This window comes from Panthera uncia, chromosome C2 (genome assembly GCF_023721935.1).
Source record: "Panthera uncia isolate 11264 chromosome C2, Puncia_PCG_1.0, whole genome shotgun sequence".
NCBI lineage: Eukaryota > Metazoa > Chordata > Mammalia > Carnivora > Felidae > Panthera > Panthera uncia.
The window spans coordinates 118199120-118222913 of NC_064810.1; the positions used below are offsets into that span (position 1 = coordinate 118199120).

Sequence of the window (23794 nt, forward strand, 5' to 3'; positions counted from 1 at the left end):
CCCCCCCCCCCCGCCCCACTGAGTCTGGACACTGGTTGAGGGAGGGAGGTGGGATCCTAGAGAAGGTAATATGGCCAAGACTTTGAAATTGGGGTGGTGGTTGATAGTCTGAGATGGGGAGAAAGGATTCCAGGTGGGAATATACACGTGATCTCATAGAAGTGGGAAAGGAAAAGGACTGGGTGTGTTTGAGGATGGGGAGACTCTCACCCAAGATACGAAGAGCTGGGGGGAAGAGGAGACCAGCATGTCCGACTCAGGTGGGCCTTGCACACCATTATTTTCAGGACTTTGGACTTTATTCCATCCTTTTATTCATTCAGCAGCTACTCATTTAGTTAATCTACAGTTTTGGGGATGTAGTGGGGCAGCTACAAATTTCAGTGGAGAGGCCTGCATGCCCTAAGGCCAGGGTGGCCTTATGTCCTCATTTGTCCTGGGAAGTTCCAATATATACCTGTCATTTAGGACATCTCACACGATTTACTATTTGTCCTGGATTTTTCATTGTTTTAAAAGAAATATTACTACTAATAGTTGTTTTAAAATCATCCAGGATGGGTGTGGTAGAGCTCTTTGAATTTACATCTTCTGCTGTGGTCTTGTCTAAAAGTGTATCATGCACATGGGGCGCCTGGGTGGCTCAGTCATTTAAGCAACCTACTCTTGGTTGGCGCAGATCATGAGCTCACAGTTCATGGGATCGAGCCCTGCATGGGGCTCTGTGCTGACAGCGCGGAGCTTGCCTGGGATTCTCTCTCTCCCTCTCTCTCTGTCCGTCCGTGCTGACGGCACAGAGCTTGCTTGGGATTCTGTCTCCCTCTCTCTCTGTCCCTCCCCCACTTGTGCTTGCTCTCCCTCTCTCTGTCTCTCTCAAAATAAATAATCATTAAAAAAAAAAAATGTGTCATGCACATAGTCTATGCCCAGTGTTCTGTCGTCAACACCTGGTTAAACGTGAAAGACAACTGTGTCTTTGCCCAACACAACTAACACCTTCCAAGGACGGCATTTAAGATGCACACTAATCACATGAGATAGCTCTGGCATTAGCCACGAGGTTCAGCTACTCCTTCCTGTCTTTGTGGGAGAGGGGACAAGTATTTGATGCTGCTGTTCCCGTCAGCCCGTGATACCAGGGCTGTGGTTTGTGCCCTGGCCAGGGAGACACCGGAAGTTACCAGGCTACCAGTTGGCTGATTCAGTAGACAACAAGGGAAGTATAGGCTTGTTGTACAAGAAATACATGCTGGGAAATGGAAGCTGAGCTGTCTTGCTATGGAGTAGTCTGACTGCTCTTGCTACGGTGGTTTTGTTACTTACTGCTTGGTGTAAATGTATAGCTCTTTGTTTTATAAATATTCATTGTATGGTAGTGCTTTTAAAAATTTTATTGTTTGGTGATGCTTTTTTATTTTGTAGTAAACCTTTTCAGGAACGAACAGCTCAAGAGCACATGTTTAATGAAAATGAAATAGTGAACTTCTAGTTTTCAAGAAAGTTGACGATTTGTCATCACTTACATCCATGGTAGGGTCCCCGTGACATCAGCCACAGGAAAACTAGAAGATGTACATCTGTGCAAGGGAACACAGTATTGCCCCCTTATCTGCAGTTTTGCTTTCCACGGCTTCAGCTACCCACAGTCAGTGGCCCAGAAACAGTTGGTAGCAACCTAACGCTGTGTCATAGTGCTCGCATCACTCACTGCATTTCATCTCTCATGTAGGCGTTTTATCATTACGTATCATCATAGGAAGAAAATGGGTGAATGCAATACAATAAGATATTTTGAGAGAGAAAGACCACATTCACATAACTCGTATTGCAGTATATTGTTATAATGGTTCTATTTTCTTATTAGTGTTTGTTGTTAATCTCTTAGTGTGCCTAATTTGTACATTAAACTTTATCGTAGGGTTTTCTGTAGAAGAAAAAACATCATATATATAAGTTTCTGTACTATCTGAGGTTTCAGGCATCCACTGGGGGTCTTGGAACATATTCCCCATGGACAAGGGGGGTTACTGTACTCTACATTTAAACTTTATCTCCTCCCCCAACCAAAACCTAAACCACAACTCTTTGCATAATTGCTTGTCTTCCCATCCTGGCTGTAACTACCTCAGGGTTCCCATTGCTCTGGATTCTGCTTTGTTGTTCCTTCAAGTGTTTCCCATCTGTGTTCTCTTGGCAGGCTTGAGTTCAGTAACCTTCACAGTGCTAAATGGCCCCACCGCAGCCCCGATCTCCCCTCTGACATTTTCTTCCTCACCCTTGGGCAGCATTTGCAAAAGAGGCATAATCTGAAGCCCAGCCTCTTGTTCATTTCAGAGCCATGTCCTGAGCTAAAAGATCCTGTTTCTTTTCTCAGCTCAAGAAGTACTCATGGCTGCTGATCACCTTCTTACCCCAACTGACCAGCTGCAGATAAAGGAGTCAAAGGATCATGGTAGTGGTGGTAGAGGTACTGGTTACACTTTTAAAGGGGCCATTGAAATTGCAGATGTACCTCAGTGATGCTGTATTTACCGCTTGTGCTATTACTCCAAATTGCCTATTGCCACCCTGCTATTCACACAGCCTGAGACTGTCCACTCCTTTGGTGGCTGTATTACAGTGTTAATTCATATAGAGCTTATATGCAGCAAAAACAACAAGGATGTCGCCATAGTCACCTGTCACAGCACTGCTGGGTAAGGACAACAGGTGACTGTCACTATCCATTCATTAATTAGGGTTATTAACACAAAGTGCAAAGCTATAACAACAACCCCCCAAATCTCAATGGCCTAAGCCAACAAATGTTTAATTTCTTACTCACTTCATACACCAGTGCAGCTGGATGGCCGTCCTGGGCAGTTCTCCTTTGAGCATTAACTCCTCTGTGGCTCTGCTGTCTCTTAGAACCTTCCTGTTTCCTCTGTGGAATTCCCTCCTTAGAGCAAAAAGAGAACTCTAGAAGGATTGCACCAGACATTCAATGGCTGGGCCTAGAGGTGGGGACATCACTTCTACCTACATGCCATTGACCAAGACCCAGTCAGCGGCTCCAACCTAACTGCAGTAGAGGCTGGGAAGTGCTGACTTCCTCTGTGCCCACGTGGAGGAAACAAGATTGGTGAGCATCTCTTCAGTCTCTGCCACAGGCCATGGAAAACACAGTTGGGTAGAAGTCAGATCTAGGCTTTGCCACTGATTCGCTGGGTGGCTTTAAGTAAGTCACCATAACCGCTCTGAGCTGTTTGTAACCTCTCACGGGGGCCCTAGTGCTGCCTACCTTGTACCTGTGAGTTTGCATTATTATGTACATGTATGTGCTAGTAATAGGGGTTGTGACTTGCACAATTTTTTTTTAATTAAGATTATAAGGATCCCAGTTATTTATTCAATAACTACTTTTTGAACGCCTCTGATAGCCAGGCATTGGACTAGCCACCAACAAGCTCTGATCCCTGATCTTACACTCTGATGGAGAAACATACGATAAATAATCTATAAAGAAATAACATGGCTATGTGAGCTACATGATCTAAAGCAACTGAAGGGCTCAGCGTAGACCTCTCTGGAAAGGTCTTGAGCTGAGACCTAAAGGATGATGCAGATAATGAATATCAGGGAGGAGAGCGTGCCAAGCAGAGACACCAACCTGTGGCAAAGACTCTGAGGTGGAAAACTAGTTTGGAGGGTTCCTTGAACTGCCAAACTGTTGTATGAGACGGAAAGATTAGGTCAGAGAGAGAGAGTTAGGGGCAACCTCTCCGTGTCTCTGTTTCCTCACCTGTAACCTCCAAAATGGGCTAGTAATGTCAACTTCATAGGGTTGCTGTAAAAGATTAAATGAAATAATGTGTCAAGTGCTTAGGAAAATATCTGGCATGTGATATACGCTAAGTGTGTGGCCATGGATGGTGAGTGAGGATTTTATTCCAAGCACAGTGGGAAAGTTTTAGTTTACAGCAGAGGAGTATATAACCTAATGTCCACTAGTGCTGGTAGTCTGGGCTTGAGTTGGGGGTTTCCTTCCTTCTTCCAGACAGAGTATAAAGGGTTTTTGTGTGTGTGTGTGAAATTACTAATTCTCCCCCACCAATTGTTCAAAACATCACCTTATTTCCATTAATCCCTCTTCAAATCTTTATATATAGGGTATTTAAATATACACAGAATATACATGAATACGAAAAATCTTAAAAAATTTTTTTTAATGTTTATTCACTTTTGAGAGAGAGAGAGAGAGCGAGCTAGTGAGAGGTAGAGAGAGAGAGAGACACAGAATCCAAAGCAGGCTCCGGGTTCTGAGCTGTCAGCACAGAGCCCATTGTGGGGCTTGAACTCACGGACCGCAAGATCATGATTTGAGCTGAAGTTGGATACCTAACTGACTGAGCCACCCAGGCGCCCCCGTGAATAAGATTTTTTAAGATTCGGATTTATACCCCTCTTGAATATAGCCAAATATTTGTGCATAGTTTGCACATAAGTTTCTTTGAATTACATTTAGGGGTGTATGTGAGATGACACTGAGCTGCTGTGCCTCTTGAACTTTGTGTAAATAAAAATGTGGCCTTGTATTTTAGAGCATGCTTCCCAAAGGTCTGTTTTTGGAAGAGGAAAATCTCAGAAGATTAAAATGATGGCTTTAAAAAAAAAAATCAGACATGCTTCAGAAACAGACTTTTGCTCACATTAGTAAATAAAGTGTTGGAAGAAAAGCTACAGATACAAAAGAGTTACCATTTCTACAGAAATCTACTCCTTACAAAAGAAGCTGCCCTCATATTTGCGTTTTGCTCATAGTATCCTGAAAATGCAAACCATCAGCTTAAAATATAGTTCCCCTGTTCATTCTCTGGAAGCAGCTCTGGCATGAGCATCAGGAGACTTGGCACATTTGCCTGTGACAGTAAGGACATCCCAGGGGCTGCAGGGTGAGCTGAGGTCATTGTCGCAGCACAAGGCTGTGGCCCACACAGGACTCAGCTGTTGACAGGGAAAAACATGAATATACAATTGTTTTTCTACAGGCAGATAATGAATCCTCTGGTCAATATAATCTCACAAAACAGCAGCTTTGTCTCCATCACCACCAAAAAAGCATCTTAATGGAGTTTCTGCATTAAGTGTTAGCGTTACAGGAGATTTGAAATATAAGGTTTCCCAAAAGATACGCATCTTCTTTTTTTTTTGTAAAGAATGACCTAGAAAGGAAAGCAGCCTTCTGGAACTCTGCTGCTGCTGGTGGGGGTAGGAGATATTAGGACATAAGAGGTGGAGCCGCCAAGCAGGTGGCTTGTCCAAGGTTTGTGCAAAGAAGCTGGTGTTCCATTTAGCACCTGATGGATTTATTCATTTAGCAAATATTCATGATGCCCCTCCGCTCAGGCCACGCGCTGCGCTGTCTAGAGCCTGGGATGCAGCAGTGACCAACGCAGGAGGGAGTCTTGCCTCCTTGAGCTCCATCTTCCAGGGAAAACAGACAGTGAAGGAGTAGGTGGGTTGAGCCACCCCATGCTCAGGCACCTGAAGGGCAGGCTGCTAACTGGGCAGAGCCCATCTTGGGAGGAAGAGCTAGGAGTCTGGGAGTGCGTACCTCCAAGAAGAGGAGACCTTGAAATGAGACCCTCAGCATGAGCGAGAGAAGGGCAGATGTGGGAAAGTCTTCTAGACCAAAGGAATAGTTTGTGAAGGGTGTCTGTGTTTTTGTTTTTGTTTTTATTTTTATTTCTCCCCTTTGTCTTCTTCCTCACCCAGAAAACTCAAGGATGCCCAGGCTAGAGAATGATATGTACAGCATTATCCCATTTTCATTAATTTTTAAAACAGACACAAAACAACTGTGTACTTTGCATGGATACATATACATTTAAATAAAAGTATTTTGGCTTATTTTTTAAAGTTTATTGATTTATTTTGAGAGTGAGCAAAAGTGGGGGAGGGGCAGAGAGAGAGGGAGGGAGAGAGAGAGAATCTCAAGCAGGTTCCCTGCTGTTAGCACAGAGCCCAGCATAGGCTCTGTCTCTTGAACCATGAGATCATGATCTGAATGAACCAAAATCAAGAGTCAGGCACTTAACCAATTGAACCACCCAGGTGCCCCTACATAAAAGTACTTTGAGGTATGTTTTAAAAATACTTATTTTTGAGAGAGAGAGAGAGAGAGAGAGAACGAACATGAACAGGGGAAGGGGAGAGAGAGAGGAGGACGCAGGATCTGAAGCAGGCTCTTCACTGATGAACCCGTGAGATCATGACCTGAGCCGAAGTCAGCCGCTCAACCGACTGAGCCACCCAGGCACCCCTGATAGTAATTTGAATGGCACAGAAAGAAACCCACTAAATTTGTGACAGTGGTTGCTTCTGAGAAAGGAGAGGGAGATAAGGCCTGGGATGGGGATGGCAAACCTCATTTTATCTGAAAACAAATTTTTTTAAAAAATTGTTAGTGTTTTATTCATTTTGTGAGGGAGAGAGAGAGGGAGACATGGAATCCAAAGCTGGCTCCACGGCCTGGAGCCTGATACGGGGCTCAAACTCATGAACCATGAGATCATGACTTGAGCTGTAGTCAGACATTTAACTGAGCCACCCAGGCGCCCCATTTATCTCAAAATTTTTAAGGAGACTTTAAAAATGTGTTGACAGGCGGTGCCTGGGTGGCTCAATTGGTTAAGCGTTCAATTCTTAATTTCTGCTCAGGTCATGATCTCGGGGTCATGAGGTTGAGCCCCACATCGGGCTCTGCACTGGGTGTGGAGCCTGCTTAAGATTCTCTTCCTCTCCTTCCTCTGCCCCTCACCCATTTGCACATGTTCTCTCTCTCTCTCTCTCTCTCTCTCAAAAAAGCTGACAAAATGTTAACAATAATTAATTCTGGATGGCTGGTACCCAGGTGTTTGTTGTATTACTCTACATATGTATCTCTATATATATTCTTAACAAAAATCAGGAGTACAGACTATAGTGGTGGGGTCATCTTTGGAGAATATGCTTTACAAAGTCCTTTGGAATGACCATCTAGGAACTCTTAGCAAAGTTCACATCACAGGGCATCAGATAATCTTGGATTACTCTCATAAAAATGAAGACCAGCTGTTGTGGTGAGAGAGTTTGCCGCAGTATGTGTCTCCCTCACAATAGATTGCTCTTTGGCCTTCAATGCAAGATGGCATTTGTTTCTGGTTATGGTAGACCTCAACTGATACAGCTCTCTGCATCCTTCCTTTAAAAGAGTTTTTGCCAGGGTTTGTTATTGGGATCAAGATGTGTTCAAAATTTCAGTGATGTAACCTTGTTTCTACTGCTGACCATATGCTGACTTATCCCACTGGAAATGAGTATCCAGCTTGACCACAGAAAGGAATCAACAGAACTTTCTCAGTGTCAAAGAACTGAGAACTTACCAGTGAAACAAGACTCTGCCCTCTTTTGCCCCCTGTTTGCTCATCTTGTTGCAGAAAGACCCTGGGACAATCTTCCTCATTTCTTATAAATTTTAGCCCCTGGCTCACTGACCCTGTCTTCAACACTTTTCCTGGTTATAATTTATAGTAATTTCAGTATCTACATGGAGGATCCTGTTGGGTCTTACAGCTTCTGTCCTCCAATGCACTTACCCTCCATTGTTCCTCTGGCACCCACTTCCATTATCCTCGTCTCCACCACAATCTATGTTGTAACTGTCCTCACCTCATTGATTTATGATTTCTGTCCTTACCCAGCTTAGATTCCATGGGCCATCATTATGGTCACTCCTCTGCCTACGTCCTCAACTCTCTGGACCCTCTCTTCCTCCACAGTCCTTGCTTGGCACACTACGCCCACTCCTCCAGCCTCCCAACCCTGCTGCTTAAATCCAACTCTCCACCTGCCCTGCACCTCTACCCAGGGGGCTGTGTTTAGCTGGGGAAAAACACAACCATGAAGAGAGGACTCACTTTTTTTTTTTTAGGTTTTTGTTTATTTAAAAAAATTTTTTAATTGTTTATTTAAAAAAATTTTTTTTAATGTTCATTTCTGAGACAGAGAGAGAGCAAGAGTAGGGGAGGGGCAGAGAGAGAGGGAGACACAGAATCTGAAGCAGGCTCCCAGTTCTGAGCTGTCAGCACAGAGCCCGACATGGGGCCTGAACTCACAAACCGTGAGATCACCACCTGAACTGATGTCAGTTGCTCAACCGACTGAACCACCCAGGCTCCCCAATGTTTGTTTATTTTTGAGAGAGAGAGAGTGTGAGCAGGGGCAGCAAGAGAGACACACACAGAATCCGAAGCACAGGCCTCACTTCTAATTTATTTACCTCAAATGGGCCCTCAGCACTCCTGACACTCCTGCTGCCCTTCCTTGATCCACTTAAACACCTTCTCCCCTGTTCTCAGACTCCCAGTAGCTCCTCTCACAGCCACATTTGCTGCTGATGACCTTGTTTTCTATTTCACGGAAGAAAAATTTCATCTGCTCCCACAGCCTCACCTATAACCCCACCTGCACCTGCCTCCCTTCTTCTTACTAGGCAGAAAGGTGCATCTAGGGCCACCGCCCCAATCTGTGCCTTAGAGCAGATCCTCCCTTGCCTACCCAAGGACAATTCCCCAGCAACTGTCCCTCTCTCCTACTCTGCTCAGTTTTGCCCTCTCTGTGGAGTTATTCCCATTGGCATGCAGATGAGACTTAACATAGCCCCTTGTAACTCTCCTGCCTTGACCCCACACCCCCTTCCAGGTACCCACATATTACTCTGATCATCTTTCCAGAAAAGTTCCTTGAAAGGCTTGTCCCTATTTATTTTCACCAATTCTTCTCACCCATTTTCTCTTGATCTTCTCTTATCAGGCTTTATCCCTGGTGCTCCACCAAAATAGCTTTGTCAGAGTTACAGTGACCTCTAGTTGCTAAACCCAGTGACCATTTCTCAGTCCTCATCCTCTTTGACTCAGCAGCCGCACCTGACTCGGCTGGCTAGTTCTTTCTCCTTGAACACACTCTTTTCACTTGGCTCTGGGTACCACACCCTTCTGACTGGTTCCTAACTCAGTCTCTATCTCGGTTTGACCTTATCTGGAAGTCGTGATGACATCAGAGTGCTCCAAGGGTCAATCCTTCCACCTCTTCCCCTTCTTTTATAGCTATACTCTGTGGGTGGAAGAGACTCATAGCTTTGAATTACCATCCACACAGTTTATCTACACATTTACACATACAGTCACTCTTCATTCAAGGACAATCCACATTCAATTAATCTACTTCAGAAATGGTTTTCTTGACCAAAAAATTTTCAGTGATTGAGAGATTGCTTATATTTAAGGTTACAGATGTGGCATCATATTTTTCTAATTTTCTGATGATAGGCTAGAGATTGTCTGCAAAAAAAGATCAATACAACAATAACATCAACAAAAGCCCAGAGAAATACTACAAGAGATATCTCAGAATGTGTCAAATTTAAATTGCATTTTCTGTTATCAGCTTCATAGCCTGTGGCTTTGGAGCTTCTAATACTCACCCTTTTAAGATAAGCTCCTAGCAATTAGAATACAGCCATGACAAAGCCAAAATATTCTCTTGAGACTACTGCACTCCAGTTTTTAACCATGGGGTGTGTATGTGTTTGATACAAAAGGCAAATAGCACTGAAACACTTCATCTTATCACAGAAAAATGAATTTATGACATTGAACTCACCAACATGGAAAGCCATATTTATCTTAAAGCATCTATTGACCCTTGAGTATGAGATAATTATTTAAGATGAATAGAAACCAACCTCTGTTGGTGGTTGTGGGTTTGTTTTGTCTCTTAAATCACTGACTTTTGTCATCTGTAAGATTTTACAGAATGAAATTCTTAGGCCATTCAGTGGGGGATCTCATCTAGTTGAAAAGGTAAAACAAATCTGATTGAGACTTTATGATCAAATACTTGAATGAATAAGTTAAAAGATGGTGTGAACTAGAAAAGAAATGGGGATTTTGTTAGGATCCTGCCAAATGTAGGGTGTCTGGATGGCTCAGTTAAGCATTTGACTCTTGATTTCAGCTCAGATCATGATCTCACAGTTTGTGAGATCGTGCCCTGTGTTGACCTCTGCACTGACAGTGTGGAGCCTGCTTGGGATTCTCTCTCTCTCCTTCCCTCTCTGTCCCTCCTCTGATCGTTTGTGCACAAGTGCCTGCTCTCTCTCACTCAAATAAATAAAATTTTTTAAAGAATCCTGCCAAATGCTTTTGTAGCCATTTTTTTCTGTCTGTTCAGGAAACAAGAAGGGAAGCATCATAAAAATTATATGGAAGAAATTATGGTGAAGAAAGTCTTATGAGAAAGTGAAAACTCATATTTTTTATTAGTACATTGTGTTTCAAGGTTGCCTAGTGTATAAAGTTTTCATGTGGAAAACAAAAACTCAGTGACTTGAGAAGAGATGATTCATTAATTACTCAGTGTAATCGGTGTAAATGGTTGATCTAGATTTTTCAGGACCCAAACTGAATTATGTGTAAATTAAGTATATGATTGCCAAATAATCCCTTCAGTTGGATCTTCATAGAGAGATTCTACATATAGAGATTATCCTGTTGTATTATTTGTGAAAAATGATATTTTGTAAGTTTCTTTGCCAAGCAATACCTCTGGGTGCCATGGTGTTTTACAATATGCAAATGTGTGCTAAGGTGCAATCAGGACTGATATTCTTTGTAAGCAATGACTTATCAATTAATAAGACTGGCCCAATATTTTGCAACTTTGTTGAGATAAACTCCCTCGGCATAAGATTGTGTACCCTAATGAATTGTGGGATTTTCCAAAAGAGAGTAAATACTTATATTTTATTAGGAATTCGTTATGGTAGAAAACCTTTGCTGAGTTCACATTTGAAGGAAGAAAAGCATCATCTTGAGTATTATACTTTCATCTGCTCACTTTAGTAATTGGCTAGACGTGAAGGCCTGAGGTATTGTTTTCATGACATGGTTTTCCAATTGGTCTTTTTCTTTTCAGGTTCCCGAGGGAAAAGTAGTAGTTCTTAATTTCCGATTCATAGATCTTGAGAGTGACAACCTGTGCCGCTATGACTTTGTGGATGTGTACAACGGTCACGCCAATGGCCAGCGTATTGGGCGCTTCTGTGGCACGTTCCGGCCTGGAGCCCTTGTGTCCAGTGGTAACAAGATGATGGTGCAGATGATTTCTGACGCCAACACAGCTGGGAATGGCTTCATGGCCATGTTCTCTGCTGCCGAACCAAATGAAAGAGGTATCGTTTCCACATAATGCTAATAACAGCAATAATGATGGCTCACAGTTACTGGATGCTTACTGTGTGTTAGGCTGTGTTCTGGACACCTTAAATGTGTTCACTCCTTTAATCTAAAATTTAAGACCAGTTCTTCTCAAAAATAGCTGGAAAATGCCACTAAACCACTAGGAAACCATTCAAAAAAGTCTCTTTTTCTTAAAGCCCATGTGATTCTTATTAAAATTCAAATACAGAAACTTATGGAGTAAAAATGTGAAGCTTACATATGTATATGCACATACAGATACAGATACGTACCCCTTCACTCCTTTATAGTCCCCTCTTAGAGCCATGGTGGTGGTCCCATACCTTTGTGTATGCACTTATACATATGTACTTCTGCAATAGCTTCTTAAAAAATGTAAGTGGGGCCATACATTCATAGTGTTTCACAGCTTTTATTTTTCTTTCACTGAGAACTATGTGTGGGGGAATTTTCATGTCAGTACATATGAGCACCCAAGGGTAGAAACCTCTACCCTTAAAAGATCATTGTAGTGGGGCGCCTGAGTGGCTCAGTCAGTTAAGGGTCTGACATTGGCTCAGGTCATAAATTCATGGTTCATGAGTTTAAGCCCCACATCAGGCCCTCTGCTGTTGGCACAGAGCCCACTTCAGATCCTCTGTCCCCCTCTCTCTCTGCCCCTCTCCTGCTCACGCTTGCTCTCTCTCTCTCTCTCTCTCTCTCTCTCAAAAATAAGTAAATATTTGTATATGTATAAAGAAAGATAACTGCAGTGGGCAAGATTTGTTAAATTTGGAGCCTTTAGCTTGAAGTCATTCCCTAATCTGTTCATGCTTTGAGCTATCATGCAACATTACTGGTCTGAGAGGTCAGAGGACAGAATCTGGGGCTGACATAGCAGCCAGAATGTTTGGAAGGAAATCATGGCTGGAAGCTACAGAGGAATTGAGGCACAAAGTGTACATATAAAATCTACCTAAATCTTTGGCTTGCAGCCAAACTCTTACATGTGCAGAGGAGAATCCAGTTGGCCTGGCACAAAAGCATCAGCTGAAACATGAAAGTGAACAGAGATTACAGCTGTTGCCTGCTGCCAGGGAGACCGACTTTGAGCTTGAGTCTAGGCAAGTGCTAGAACAAAAGTCATTTTTCATAGAAACACAACAGAATCTAGAATCTCTAATATCTCATAATATCCAATATCTACTCATCTGATAAAACCAGAAAAGTGTGTCTAGAGTCCAGTAAAAAGCAGTCAGTAAAAACCAATCCTAAGATAACTCAGATGTTACAGTTGGCAGACAAGCACTTTAAAGTAGCTATTATAAATATGCCTAAGGACATAAAATCTAAGGACTTAAAGGGAAATAAATACATGTGTAATAAGTAACAGACTGAAAATTTCAGAAGAGAAGCTAAACTATAAAAAAGAATAAAAGTAATTCTAGAACTGCAAGATAGAGTCTGAAATTTAAAAATTTACCTGGTGGGCTCATGAGCAGATTGGGGATGGTAGAAGAGTCAGTGGATTTGAATAGAAATGACCTAGTCTGAAGAACAGGAGAAAAAAAGATTAAAGGTAAAAAGCCTCAGAGACAATTGAGGCAATATCAAGTGGTCTAATGTGTAATTTGTGTCCCAGAAGAGAGTGATAATAGTGCAGGAAAAATGTCTGAAGAAATAATGGTTTGAAGCTACCCAGATTTAGTGAAGAACATTAATTTATAGGGCCAAGAAGATCAACAAACCCCAAACAGGACAAAAAAAGAAAAAGAAAAAAAAAAAAAAAGCCATACTGAGGAACATTAAAATTATAGAAATCTAAGTAAAAAGAGAAATTTTCATGGCACCTGGGTGGCTCAGTCAGTTAAGCATCCGACTTGATCTTGCATTTGAGCCCCATGATAGGCTCTGTGCTGACAGCTCATAGCCTGGAGCCTACCTCGGATTCTGTGTCTCCCTCTCTCTCTGCCCCTCCCTCTATCACACTCTGTCTCTCTCAGGGAAAAATAAAAAATAAAAAAAATAAAAGATTTAAATGCTGCAACCTCTAGGGGAAAATTTTTAGTAGTTTCTTCTGAAGCTAAACATCTACATCTACATCTACTCTTGGACTAGGAATTGCTCTCCTGGGTATTTGTGCGAGCAAAATGAAAACGCATGTCCACAAAGAGATTTCTACAAAAATGTTCACAGAAGGTCCATTCACAATAGCCCAAACTGGAAACACCCAAATGAATATCAGCGGAGAAGAGGTAAACAAACTGAGGTATTTCCATATGCTGGAATATTACTCAGCGGAGTGAAGAAACAAACTGCCAACTCACACAGCAACATGAATGCCTCTCCCTATAAGCAGGGGAAGCCAGACACAGAAGAATACACAATACACTATTCCTTTTATATGAAGGTCCAGAGTAAAACTACGGTGGAATTTTTCAGATAAGTGGTGTGGAGAGGCAGCAGACTGACTGGGGAGGGATACAGAAGTTTGGTAGGAAATAGATTCTATATCATCCTAGTAGTTTGGCTTTCAGGGGCAGATCAATTTTTCAAATTAGTACAGCTAAGATTTATGCATTTCATTGTACATGAATTCATCTCCCTGAAATCTGTCAATCATCATCATCATCATCATCATCATCAGGTGGTGGGGATTGCACATTAGTATTAATAAAAAGAATAGTAGAATGATAATAATTGTTGAAATTGGGTGATGGATACATAGAAGCTCATTATGTTATTCTGTTTACTTTGTTTATGCTTGAAATTTTCCATGAGTAAAAGTTTTATAAATTATCCAACCTCAATTTTTATAACACATTTTCTTAGAGATGCCTTTTAAGAATTATTATCTTCTGTGTCAAAAAAATATTTAAAGTATATTAGTTCCCTTAGTTTGAATTCAGTTTTTCTCTGTTAGTTAAATTCAAGTAAAATTAAATTTAGAACTTGGTGTTAAAATATCTTTCTAAAATTATTTCTCTTGACTTATCAGTCCATGTGCATAAAGATGTCTGAAATGATGTTTCTCAAATATTAATTGTGGTTAGTTTTAGATGGTTGGATTTGGGGTAATTTTTTATTTTTTTGATGCTTTTCTGTATTGCTGAAAATTTATAAACCCGTATTATTTTTACAAACAAAAATTATTCCTAAAAATATTAAAGATGTATAGCATATAAAGTTTTCTGGTAGTGGGAGTTTTATATGCCAACTAATTCAAATTTTGTCCATGCACCTGGGTTTTAATCCTATTAATAAATACCTCTGCCTTGAGGGTTCTTAAAATCTGTGTAATTTGTTGAGCCTGCATGATTTCTGAATGAGTTCTTGGCCAAAGATTTTGTCTTTACTTGTCCAAAAAAATGAAAGAAAGAAAAGAAGCGATAGCTCTCACTCTACTCCTATGTTCTCTTGTGCTGATGTGATATGTCAAGTAACAGAGATCATTCAGCATGTGTGTGGAGGGCAGGGAGATGTATGTGGAGACCATTTCTTAAGAAAAAATTTAAGAGCTTCTCTCATTGCCTTTATTTACTGTACTATCACCAATTTTCCAAATTCCCAATCTCCTTATAGTTGCATTGCCATGACCTATATCAGGATATAACTTGGATTTTTTTTTCATACTTAATAACTTTAGGGGATCAGTATTGTGGAGGACGCCTTGAAAGACCTTCTGGCTCTTTTAAAACCCCCAACTGGCCTGACCGTGATTACCCTGCAGGAGTCACTTGTGTGTGGCATATTGTAGCCCCAAAGAATCAGGTAAGCTTCCCTGAAAATCTGAAGAAAGCATGCACATGTGAATTGCCTAGATGGTATGAGGGGCCCATCTTTCAAGAGCTTAGCATGCAGGGTGAGGAAGGCCCTGCTGGGCACAGGTATCTCTTCATAAAAGACCCAGATTAAAATTGCTTTTGCTAAGTCATGTATTTAATTATATAAATTATAGAAATACAATTTTTAAATTTCAATGTAAATAGTAAGCAAATCCCTGTGAGATTGTTTAACCCTGTGGAAAATGTTATAAGCAGCAGTGACTAAATACGGGAGGGTTAGAATCCCCAAGTACATGTACACGTTTCAGGTTGCCATTTGTTCACACGCTAAATGCACCTGACAGCTTCACTGGGACAAAGCCAATGCAAGCACACCACATCTTCCACTCAGAGAACAAGTCTGAAAGCTAATCTGCTCTGTGGATTTTTTTTGGTTGTTGTTTAACATAAAATTTGTTCAGGTTCCCCACAAATAACTTTATGCAATCCTCTAAAACAATCAAGAGAGAAGTTCTTAGTTTTCCAGTGCTTATTAGTTTGTGGTTATATAAAATTTTATCTTTTCTGGGAACCACTTTTAGATATTAATTACAGGAGAAAACTTAGCATGGGAGTAGACCAAGTCTACTTTGTGGATGTTGGAAAACAAAGAATTATTATTGTTACAAACACTACAGACTTTAATCACACACTAGATGGTGATCATTATGGTACTGTTAAAAAAAACTTTTCTAAACTGATCTTTTGAAGGGCGCTTGGGTGGCTCAGTCGGTTAAGGGTCCTACTTTGGCTCAGGTCACGATCTCATGGTTTGTGGGTTTGAGCCCCATGTTGGGCTCTGTGCTGACAGCTCAGAGCCCGGAGCCTGTTTTGGATCCTTGTGTCTCCCTCTCTCTCTGCTCCTCCGCCCCCCTTTCTCTCTCTCCCTCTCTCTCTTTCAAAAATAAATAATAAAACATTAAAAAAATAAAAAATAAACTCATCTTTTGTATCACTTACACAGATACTATTTGCCATATATTCATTTTTTAATGTTAAATTATTCAGGCAAACGTACCATGCAGATTGGTGATTTGAACTCACACACACACTTTGATCGTAATCCCCAAACCCAGTTTTATTTTTAAGAATAAAAATCTGGTCATTTACTTATTGATGAAAGATTTATAAACTTATTTAACTTTTTATAGCTTAAAGTAACATTTAAAAATCACATTTCTCAACATTTAAGCAGTATGTAATTCTTGAGATGGTTTTGGTCACTTTTCTTTCTGTGACATTTGTAAATATATTGGTTTAAATAATTTCAACTTAATTATACTTGCAGATTACAATTCAGCATATTTTTTCTATTATCTCTTTATTTAAATTTAAACTTGGGTTTCGTTTTATTAACGTGATTTTTTACTTTAGCCAATTGAGTTTTTAATCATTGTTGTAATGTCTGAAATCACTGGAAGCGCTGTCAGAGAAGAATAAACTGGGAAAATTAAATCCTGAGTAATTTCTGTGCCAATCTCTGGGCATTTTCTTCCAATAAAGACTTAACCTTCATTTTTTATCATAGTTTCCCCTTCTATTCTCCTACTTATTTACTTATTTTTTAATCTTCTCTCTAAAAGCTGTTATATGACTAAGTAGAGAAAGGTCAGCCAATTTTTTAATAATCTGGAAAACATTTTATTACCAACTGGTGAGAAGTTATTGGACCCAGAGAGGAAGTATTTTAATACGATTTAAAGCACTGCTAAATATGAATAAGCTATTATTCACCCTTAACTGGTGCTGACTTTTTAAAGGTGGGTAAATATGTAGATATGTGACAATTATCTTCAAAGCCAAAATTTACCTTTGATCCCTCCGTGATGCTGTTGCTATTATCATATTCATCTAGGTTACTGTGTGTGAGTCTTCTTTAGCTAATATCTAGGGCCTGTCCTAACAGGAATTAATGCCCATTATCTTCCCGAAGCAGCAGGGAGGGTTACCTGCCCACCTGCTGCCCAGCAAAAGTGGAGATCAGCTGTCTGGGTGCCGTGGGTATTTATGAGCCCAGTGAGATTTCCTTTGATTCATATGTTGGAGGTGCTCTGGAAAAATCTGCTTGTGAGGGGAATGATTGCCTGTTAAATCAAAACTTCCTATTGACTTGAATAACTTGGACACTATTATTGGTACTTAGGCAAAAAAAGTTAAGAAATACTTAAGAAGTCTAACACTGACTTGGTATATGAGTGCTTTTATGCAACCTCTTCAAAAATCAACTACATCACCAAGTAGGCTGTGCTCAACTCAGTAGGCACACTTTTCAGACATACTTCAAGAAGACATCACAGTCAGTCCCCACTTCCTGAATCTCTGGTCCTAAAGAATTTGACTCCTTTGCATGTGATAGGAATGTTGTTCTCTTTCCCTTGAAAGGGGAACAACTCCATCCACCACCCAAATGCATACACTTACACCACACCCCAGCATACACTAACATAGGGGAACATCTCCGAGAAGAATGAAGTTGGCATAGGTTCTGCTTCCCACTCTAACACATATCCAGTTATGGTCTTAATGTAGGTTGCTAGGGTTGTGTGGTGTTCCCATACTTTTGTAGCTGTAGGTGAACAGGTCTCCTAAATTTAAGATCTTAACTAGGGTTGAGATGACCTTTTGGAATGATTAAAAATTAAAGGAAAGTAATACCACAGTTTTGTGAACTACAGAAGAAATATGAAAACCATAAGAAATGAATAATTCAAACAGAAGGAATATTTTCTTGACAAAGGAAAATCATGATATCCTACAGATCTGGGGAGAGGAAGATTTCTGGGTGAGATTATTCCTCAAAGCTATCTTGACATTTCTAATGTTGTGCTTTCTCTAAAGCTTATAGAATTAAAATTTGAGAAGTTTGATGTCGAGCGTGATAACTACTGCCGATACGATTTTGTGGCTGTGTTTAATGGTGGGGAAGTCAACGACGCTAAGAGAATTGGAAAGTATTGTGGTGATAGTCCACCCGCGTAAGTAGCACCTGTTTTATTTCATTAATATTTTAGTAGCTCTAAACTTCTTTCTTATTAAACTGCCCAATTATATTTTATTTCCTGGAAGATTCTATGCTGTTGTTGTTTTGTTCACAAATTCTTGGGTTTGTTCCATGGCAGTAGAGTCCCATACAGCCCCAGCACAAAAAATAGCCAACCCAGAGAGTAAGGAGGCATTAATGAGTGTAGCGAGGCCTCAGCGGCCAAACAGATAACAGATGCAGAGTTGGTGATGCCTCAGAGTCAGATACTAGCCAGATACCTGGATACGTCACTGCCCTGCAAAGGTGAGCTCAAGCATCAGAGTGGAAGGGGGAAATTCTGAGAAAAAAGCAGGGGGCTGAAATTTGAGGATCCAGATACGGAAACCTGGATGCTCATGATGACCCAGGTGGTTTTACCTGATCAGAGACTTGTCCTGGACCTCTTGTGGCTTTGTACCTCTTCCTCACCGTGTCGCTCAAATGTTTGCTGGGTAAGCCTGAAAGGCACTGTGTATTTATCAGCAAACATTTATGGAGCTTAGAGCTCTGCTACTTACTAGCTGTGTGACATCGAGCCAGTTGCTTAATTCCTCTTAGTTCCCTATTCTGTATTGGTGCAACACATGTATTTTGGTGCAAGATATTTCACCCTTTCACATACAATACTGGAGAAAGCCTCAGTTGAAATTAATATAGCTTAGGGCCTCTGGCTGGCTCAGTCAGTAGAGCTTCCAACTCTTGATCTTGGGATGTAAGTTCGAGCCTCATGTTGGGTGTTGAGATTACTTTTAAAAAAATAAAATCTTAAGGAAAAAAAAGACGTTACTACAGTTTGCTGTCAAAGTCACCATTATGTCAATTTTTAAATACCCTTTTCTACTCTGTTGCTTAAACATAATTCGATTATACGCATCACCTGATTTTACATGCATGTCTATGATTCCCCCAGACACATTTAAGTTAAAACAAGGTATTTTTCATTTTAAATTCATTTTTTCAATTTAAATTCATTTATATTGTTTGATAATATTAAGAATTGTTAATACATACAAATTGGCTAAAATTTGAACATTACTATACCCAAACTTGACTCTGCAGCCAAATGTGTTAGAGAAAGGCCCATTTCTAAGCTCTTAGCAAAGGTGTTCCCTTCTGTATTTTTTTCCTGTTGCTGCTGTAACAAATTACCACCAACTGAGTGGCTTAAAACAATACATGTATTCTCTTACAATTCTGGAGGTCAGAAGTCTGAAATCCCTTGCACTGAGCTAAAATTAAGCTGTCAGCAGGGCTGTTTCCTTCTGGAAGCTCTGAGGGGAGAATCAGTTTCTATGCCTATTTCAGCTTCAAGAGCTGCTGCATTTCTTGGCTGTGGTTCCTCCTCCATCTTCAAAGCACATCACTCCTGTCTGTCCTTCTGTCATCGTATTGCCTTCTCCTCTCCTGGAGTCAAACCTCTCTCTTCTAAGGATACCTGTGGTTACATTTAGGGCCCAAGTAGACAATCCAGGATACTCTTTTCCTTCTCAAGATCCTGAACTTGATCACACCTGCAATGTCCCTTCGCACATAAGGTAACATATTCACACGTTCAAGGGATTAGGATGCGGACATCTTGGGGTGCCATTATCAGCCTACCGCACCCTCCTTTATTCCAAGCCAGTCTTTTCATCTGTATCCTCCATCTGACCTCCTCCTTTTCTCCCTTGAAATTTCCCTCTACCTAGTAGCCCTGTTTTTTTCTCCGTCATCTCCATCTTTAGCCTCTGCCTTTATTATTTGTTTCCCATAGCCAAAAATTTAAGTTCTCCTGAAATAAGGGGAAGAAAAGTAACCCTTTCTTGACCCCCTATCCTGCTGTAGCTTTTTCTACCATGTCTCTCCTTGTCTTTATATCCAAGTATTTAAAAAAAAAATTTCAAATTCCATTTCCTAGCGATATGGAAAATAAGATAGCCTTTAAAATCCTACCACAACAAATACCAAACAGTGTTCCTAAGTTAAAAAAAATTTTTTTAAGCATTGCTCAGTTGGTAAAAAAAAAAAAAAAAAAGAAAAAGAAATCATCAGAGGGCAAAAATGTTGAAAAGCCCAACAGTGCTTGGGTGGCTCAGTCGGTTAAGTGTCCCAACTCTTGATTTCAGCTCAGGTCATGATGTCACAGTTTGTGGGATCAAGCCCCTTGTCAGGCTCTGTGCTGACAGTGTAGAACCTGCTTGGGATTCTCTCTCCCTCTCTGCCCCTTCCCACATGTGCGCATACTTGCTTTCTCTCTCTCTCTCTCTAAAAATAAATAAACATGGAAAAACTATTAGCAAGTCATATCTAACAATGTATAGAAAATGCTGTTTGACCAGGAATTCAAGATTGGTTTGAACTTAGAAAAGCTATTAATATAATTTAATTACCAGATTAAAGTATGATTTTTAGATTTATATTTTTATTTGTTGGAAACAATTTATTCAAGAATATATTTTCTTAAATAGCTTGAATAAAAGTTTATTAATATTATTTTAATAGCAACAGAAATACAAAATACTCAAGAATAAATCTAATAATTGTGTGCAAGCCCTGAAAAGAGAAAATTATAAAACCTTACTAAAAGGTATTTTAAAAAACCTCCGTAAATTGAGCTGTATACCGTTCTCGTGAATAGGAAAAATCAATGTCATTTACAAATAACAAAATTGGTTTTTCATTAAACCTGATAGCCTGATTCTGAAATGTTCATGGAATTGCAAGGGAGTTGGGGATGGGGGCAAAACTAAGATGGTTCTGAAGGAGAACTTGGCAGGGGGATTTGCCTTACGTGATGGAGCCATATCAGAAAGCTGTTGTATTTAAGACAATATGGTTTTAACAGAGATTGACAAATGGACTAATGAAAACACCAAAGAGAGGCCAGACACATCCACACATGTCTGCACATGGGGCACATCGCAGAGAGCCACAGGTCAGCTGGTAAAAAATGGCCTCATTGAAAAATGAGGCAGGAACAATTTGTTTTCATATGGGAAAAATGAATGACACACACATACACACAGAACCACAACTACAGATGCACTGGAACCTTAAATGAGCATTTCTGCCCGTTAAAATACACCTTAAAGAGGGAAAAGAGAAGGCACAAAACAGAAACAGGTATTTGTAACATATTTGACAAAGACCCCTAGGTCCAGAATATATCAAGAAATTCTAAAAATTATTTAAGGAAAGACAACTCAATAGGAAAAAAAAATGGGCAAGAGACATGACAAGACATTCCCAAAGGAAGAAAGCTGCACAGTGACTATATCTTTATAAAGAGTGTAAATTGGTACAACAACTTTGGAAATCAGCTTGGCATTATCTAGTAAAGTTGAAGATGGGCATGTATCCTGTGACTTAGCAGAGAATATGTACACTACCCTCCTGGGGTGCCCACTAACGTTACTTTTGCCCATGTGTACCACAAGACATACACAAGAGTATTCTTAGCGATATTGTTTGTAATGGGGGGGGGCAGAGGAAATAGCCTAACATTTATCAACAATAGTTCACACTATGCAGCGGTGAAAACAGTGGATGAATCTCACAGTTATAATGCTGAGTGTGAAAAAAAATAACAGAGAAATGCACACCATACCCTTTCATTTATATGAAGTTTATAAATTTTTTTTTAATGTTTATTTTTGAGAGAGACAGAGACAGAATGCAAGTGGGTTGGGGCAGAGAGAGAGGGAGGCACAGAATCCGAAGCAGGCTCCCGGCTCCAGGCTCCGAGCTGTCAGCACAGAGCCCAACGCGGGGCTCGAACTCACGAGTTGTGAGATCATGACCTGAGCTGAAGTCGGACGCTCAACCGACTGAGCCACCCAGGCACCCCAATTTATATGAAGTTTAAAAGCATGCTTAGTGATGCATATTTACTGGTAAATCTGTTGGTAAAGAAAAGGAGAAACATAGAATCCAGCATAGTGATAGCCTCCATGCAGGTGGGGAGGGGGTCACAAAGTGGGGGCTCCTTGCTTCTGAGGAGTTTGTCTGGAGTAGCTTGACAGCCAGTCCTCCAACTAACACTTTTACCAGAGGAATATTTTTTTCATAGAGTACTTCTGGGATGGGGCAGTGCAGAAAATGAGAAAACCTATTTGGGGGACTTCTCCCCTGTTAAAAGTCTGAAGAGAAGGAGGAGTGCTGTGGTTGGTGAGATCACTTCATCATCCCTGTGTCGGGTTCAGGGCAGTATCAACACCATTGAATTCAGTTCAGAAACACTCATTAAGCCTCAGCCATGTGGTGGGCACTGTGTTAGGTAGCTGGAATACAACAATAAATAAAAAACAAAGATAATTGGTAGGAGGGATGAAACGAGGCGGATAGTTAAAATGGCAAAGGAATATGCCAGGTATGTTTCTGACAAGGAGTCCTTTGGTCCAATCAGCACAAGTGGTGGGGTCAGGAGAAGCTTTTTGAAGGAGATTGTGCCTCTTGAAGCTTAGTCTTGAAGGAAGAGTTGGCATTGGTCATAAGCAGAAGGGAGGACAGACTCATTCCAAGTAGAAGACACTCCATCAATAGAGATAACACAGGGGAGGCATATGCTATTCTGGAGCCCAAACCTTGAGTTGGAGCCTAGAGAGGCAGGAGCACTGAACTGGATTCCACATCTTACAGACAGGGGAGCCTTTCAAATACTTTTAGTCAGGAAATGGCGGGACCAGTGCCTTAGAATCCCCATCCTTGACATGAGCAGAGAGTCTGGTTAGAAGGCTGTGGCAGGAGATCCAGGTAAAGTCAAGGAGGTGGGGAAGGATGAAGAGATGAGGAAGGATGGTAGAGATGGAGAGGAGGATGTGGATCAAGAAATATTTAGGCAAGATTGGCAGGACATGGCGGTTGACTAGCTGTAGTGGTTGAAGACGACGACGACTGTGGGATGACAAAGCAGAGACAGCGAACGCAGCCAGCTTTGTAAGACCAAAGAGCATCTTCCATCCCTTCCCAGGATCTGCCAGTATGGAATGAATCCAAGGAAGAGTTCCTCTTGCCTTTCTAGTGGTTTGTTACATTAATTTGTGGATGCACACATAGCCCTCAGAACGTTTATGGCACTGTGATTCTGTCACATTCATGCTAGAGCTCAGCAGCAGCATAACAAAAATGTCTGTTACTACAATACTCTTCCTTGAGAAAATTTAATTTCCAATTTGATGCTCCCAAGATTAGTTCATAGAAAAGACATTAGATGATCACTATAATTATAATATCATGCCCAGAAGGCTGACCTGATGAGGTCTTAAGGTTTTCTTTGCTGCATATAATAAGTGCTTTTTGTAATTTTATCATGTAAACAAGTTTAACATATTTTTTTTGTAATTGTGGCTGGGAATTGTTTCATGCATATTGTTTATATTTATTGAATGGAATATGTTTTCAAAAGCAAGACAGAATGTTTCTGATAAAGGCTTGATTCTCAGAAGCATTATTTAAATGATCTCGGTCACTCTTGTGACCAGAATGCTAAATGTAGGTCACGAAGCTCAGTCTTGGCTTCATCCCATCCCTTGGCTCAGAAGGTAATTAATAGCCTTCAGGACAGAAAAGATCCTGCAGTTTTTCTAACTGGTTGGTTTGGTCAAGTACAGATCTACCTCCTCACCCCCAACCATCCCCACTCAAAGTAGCTGACAGGTGGGAAGAAAAATTAAGTTGCCCCATTATTTGCTGTTCATGATGCCTACAAAGTG

The 23794-nt window shown here is 40.7% G+C and overlaps 1 protein-coding gene across 1 annotated transcript in view; it reads left to right on the plus strand.

Moving 5' to 3' along the window:
* Positions 1-23794, plus strand: part of PCOLCE2 (procollagen C-endopeptidase enhancer 2) — a 59161-nt gene that overhangs the window by 25101 nt on the left and 10266 nt on the right. Inside the window, exons 3-5 of the mRNA XM_049628708.1 lie at positions 10996-11251; positions 14905-15029; positions 17921-18057. Of these exons, the coding sequence (XP_049484665.1) occupies positions 10996-11251; positions 14905-15029; positions 17921-18057 (518 nt within the window). The remainder of the gene's footprint in view (positions 1-10995; positions 11252-14904; positions 15030-17920; positions 18058-23794) is intronic.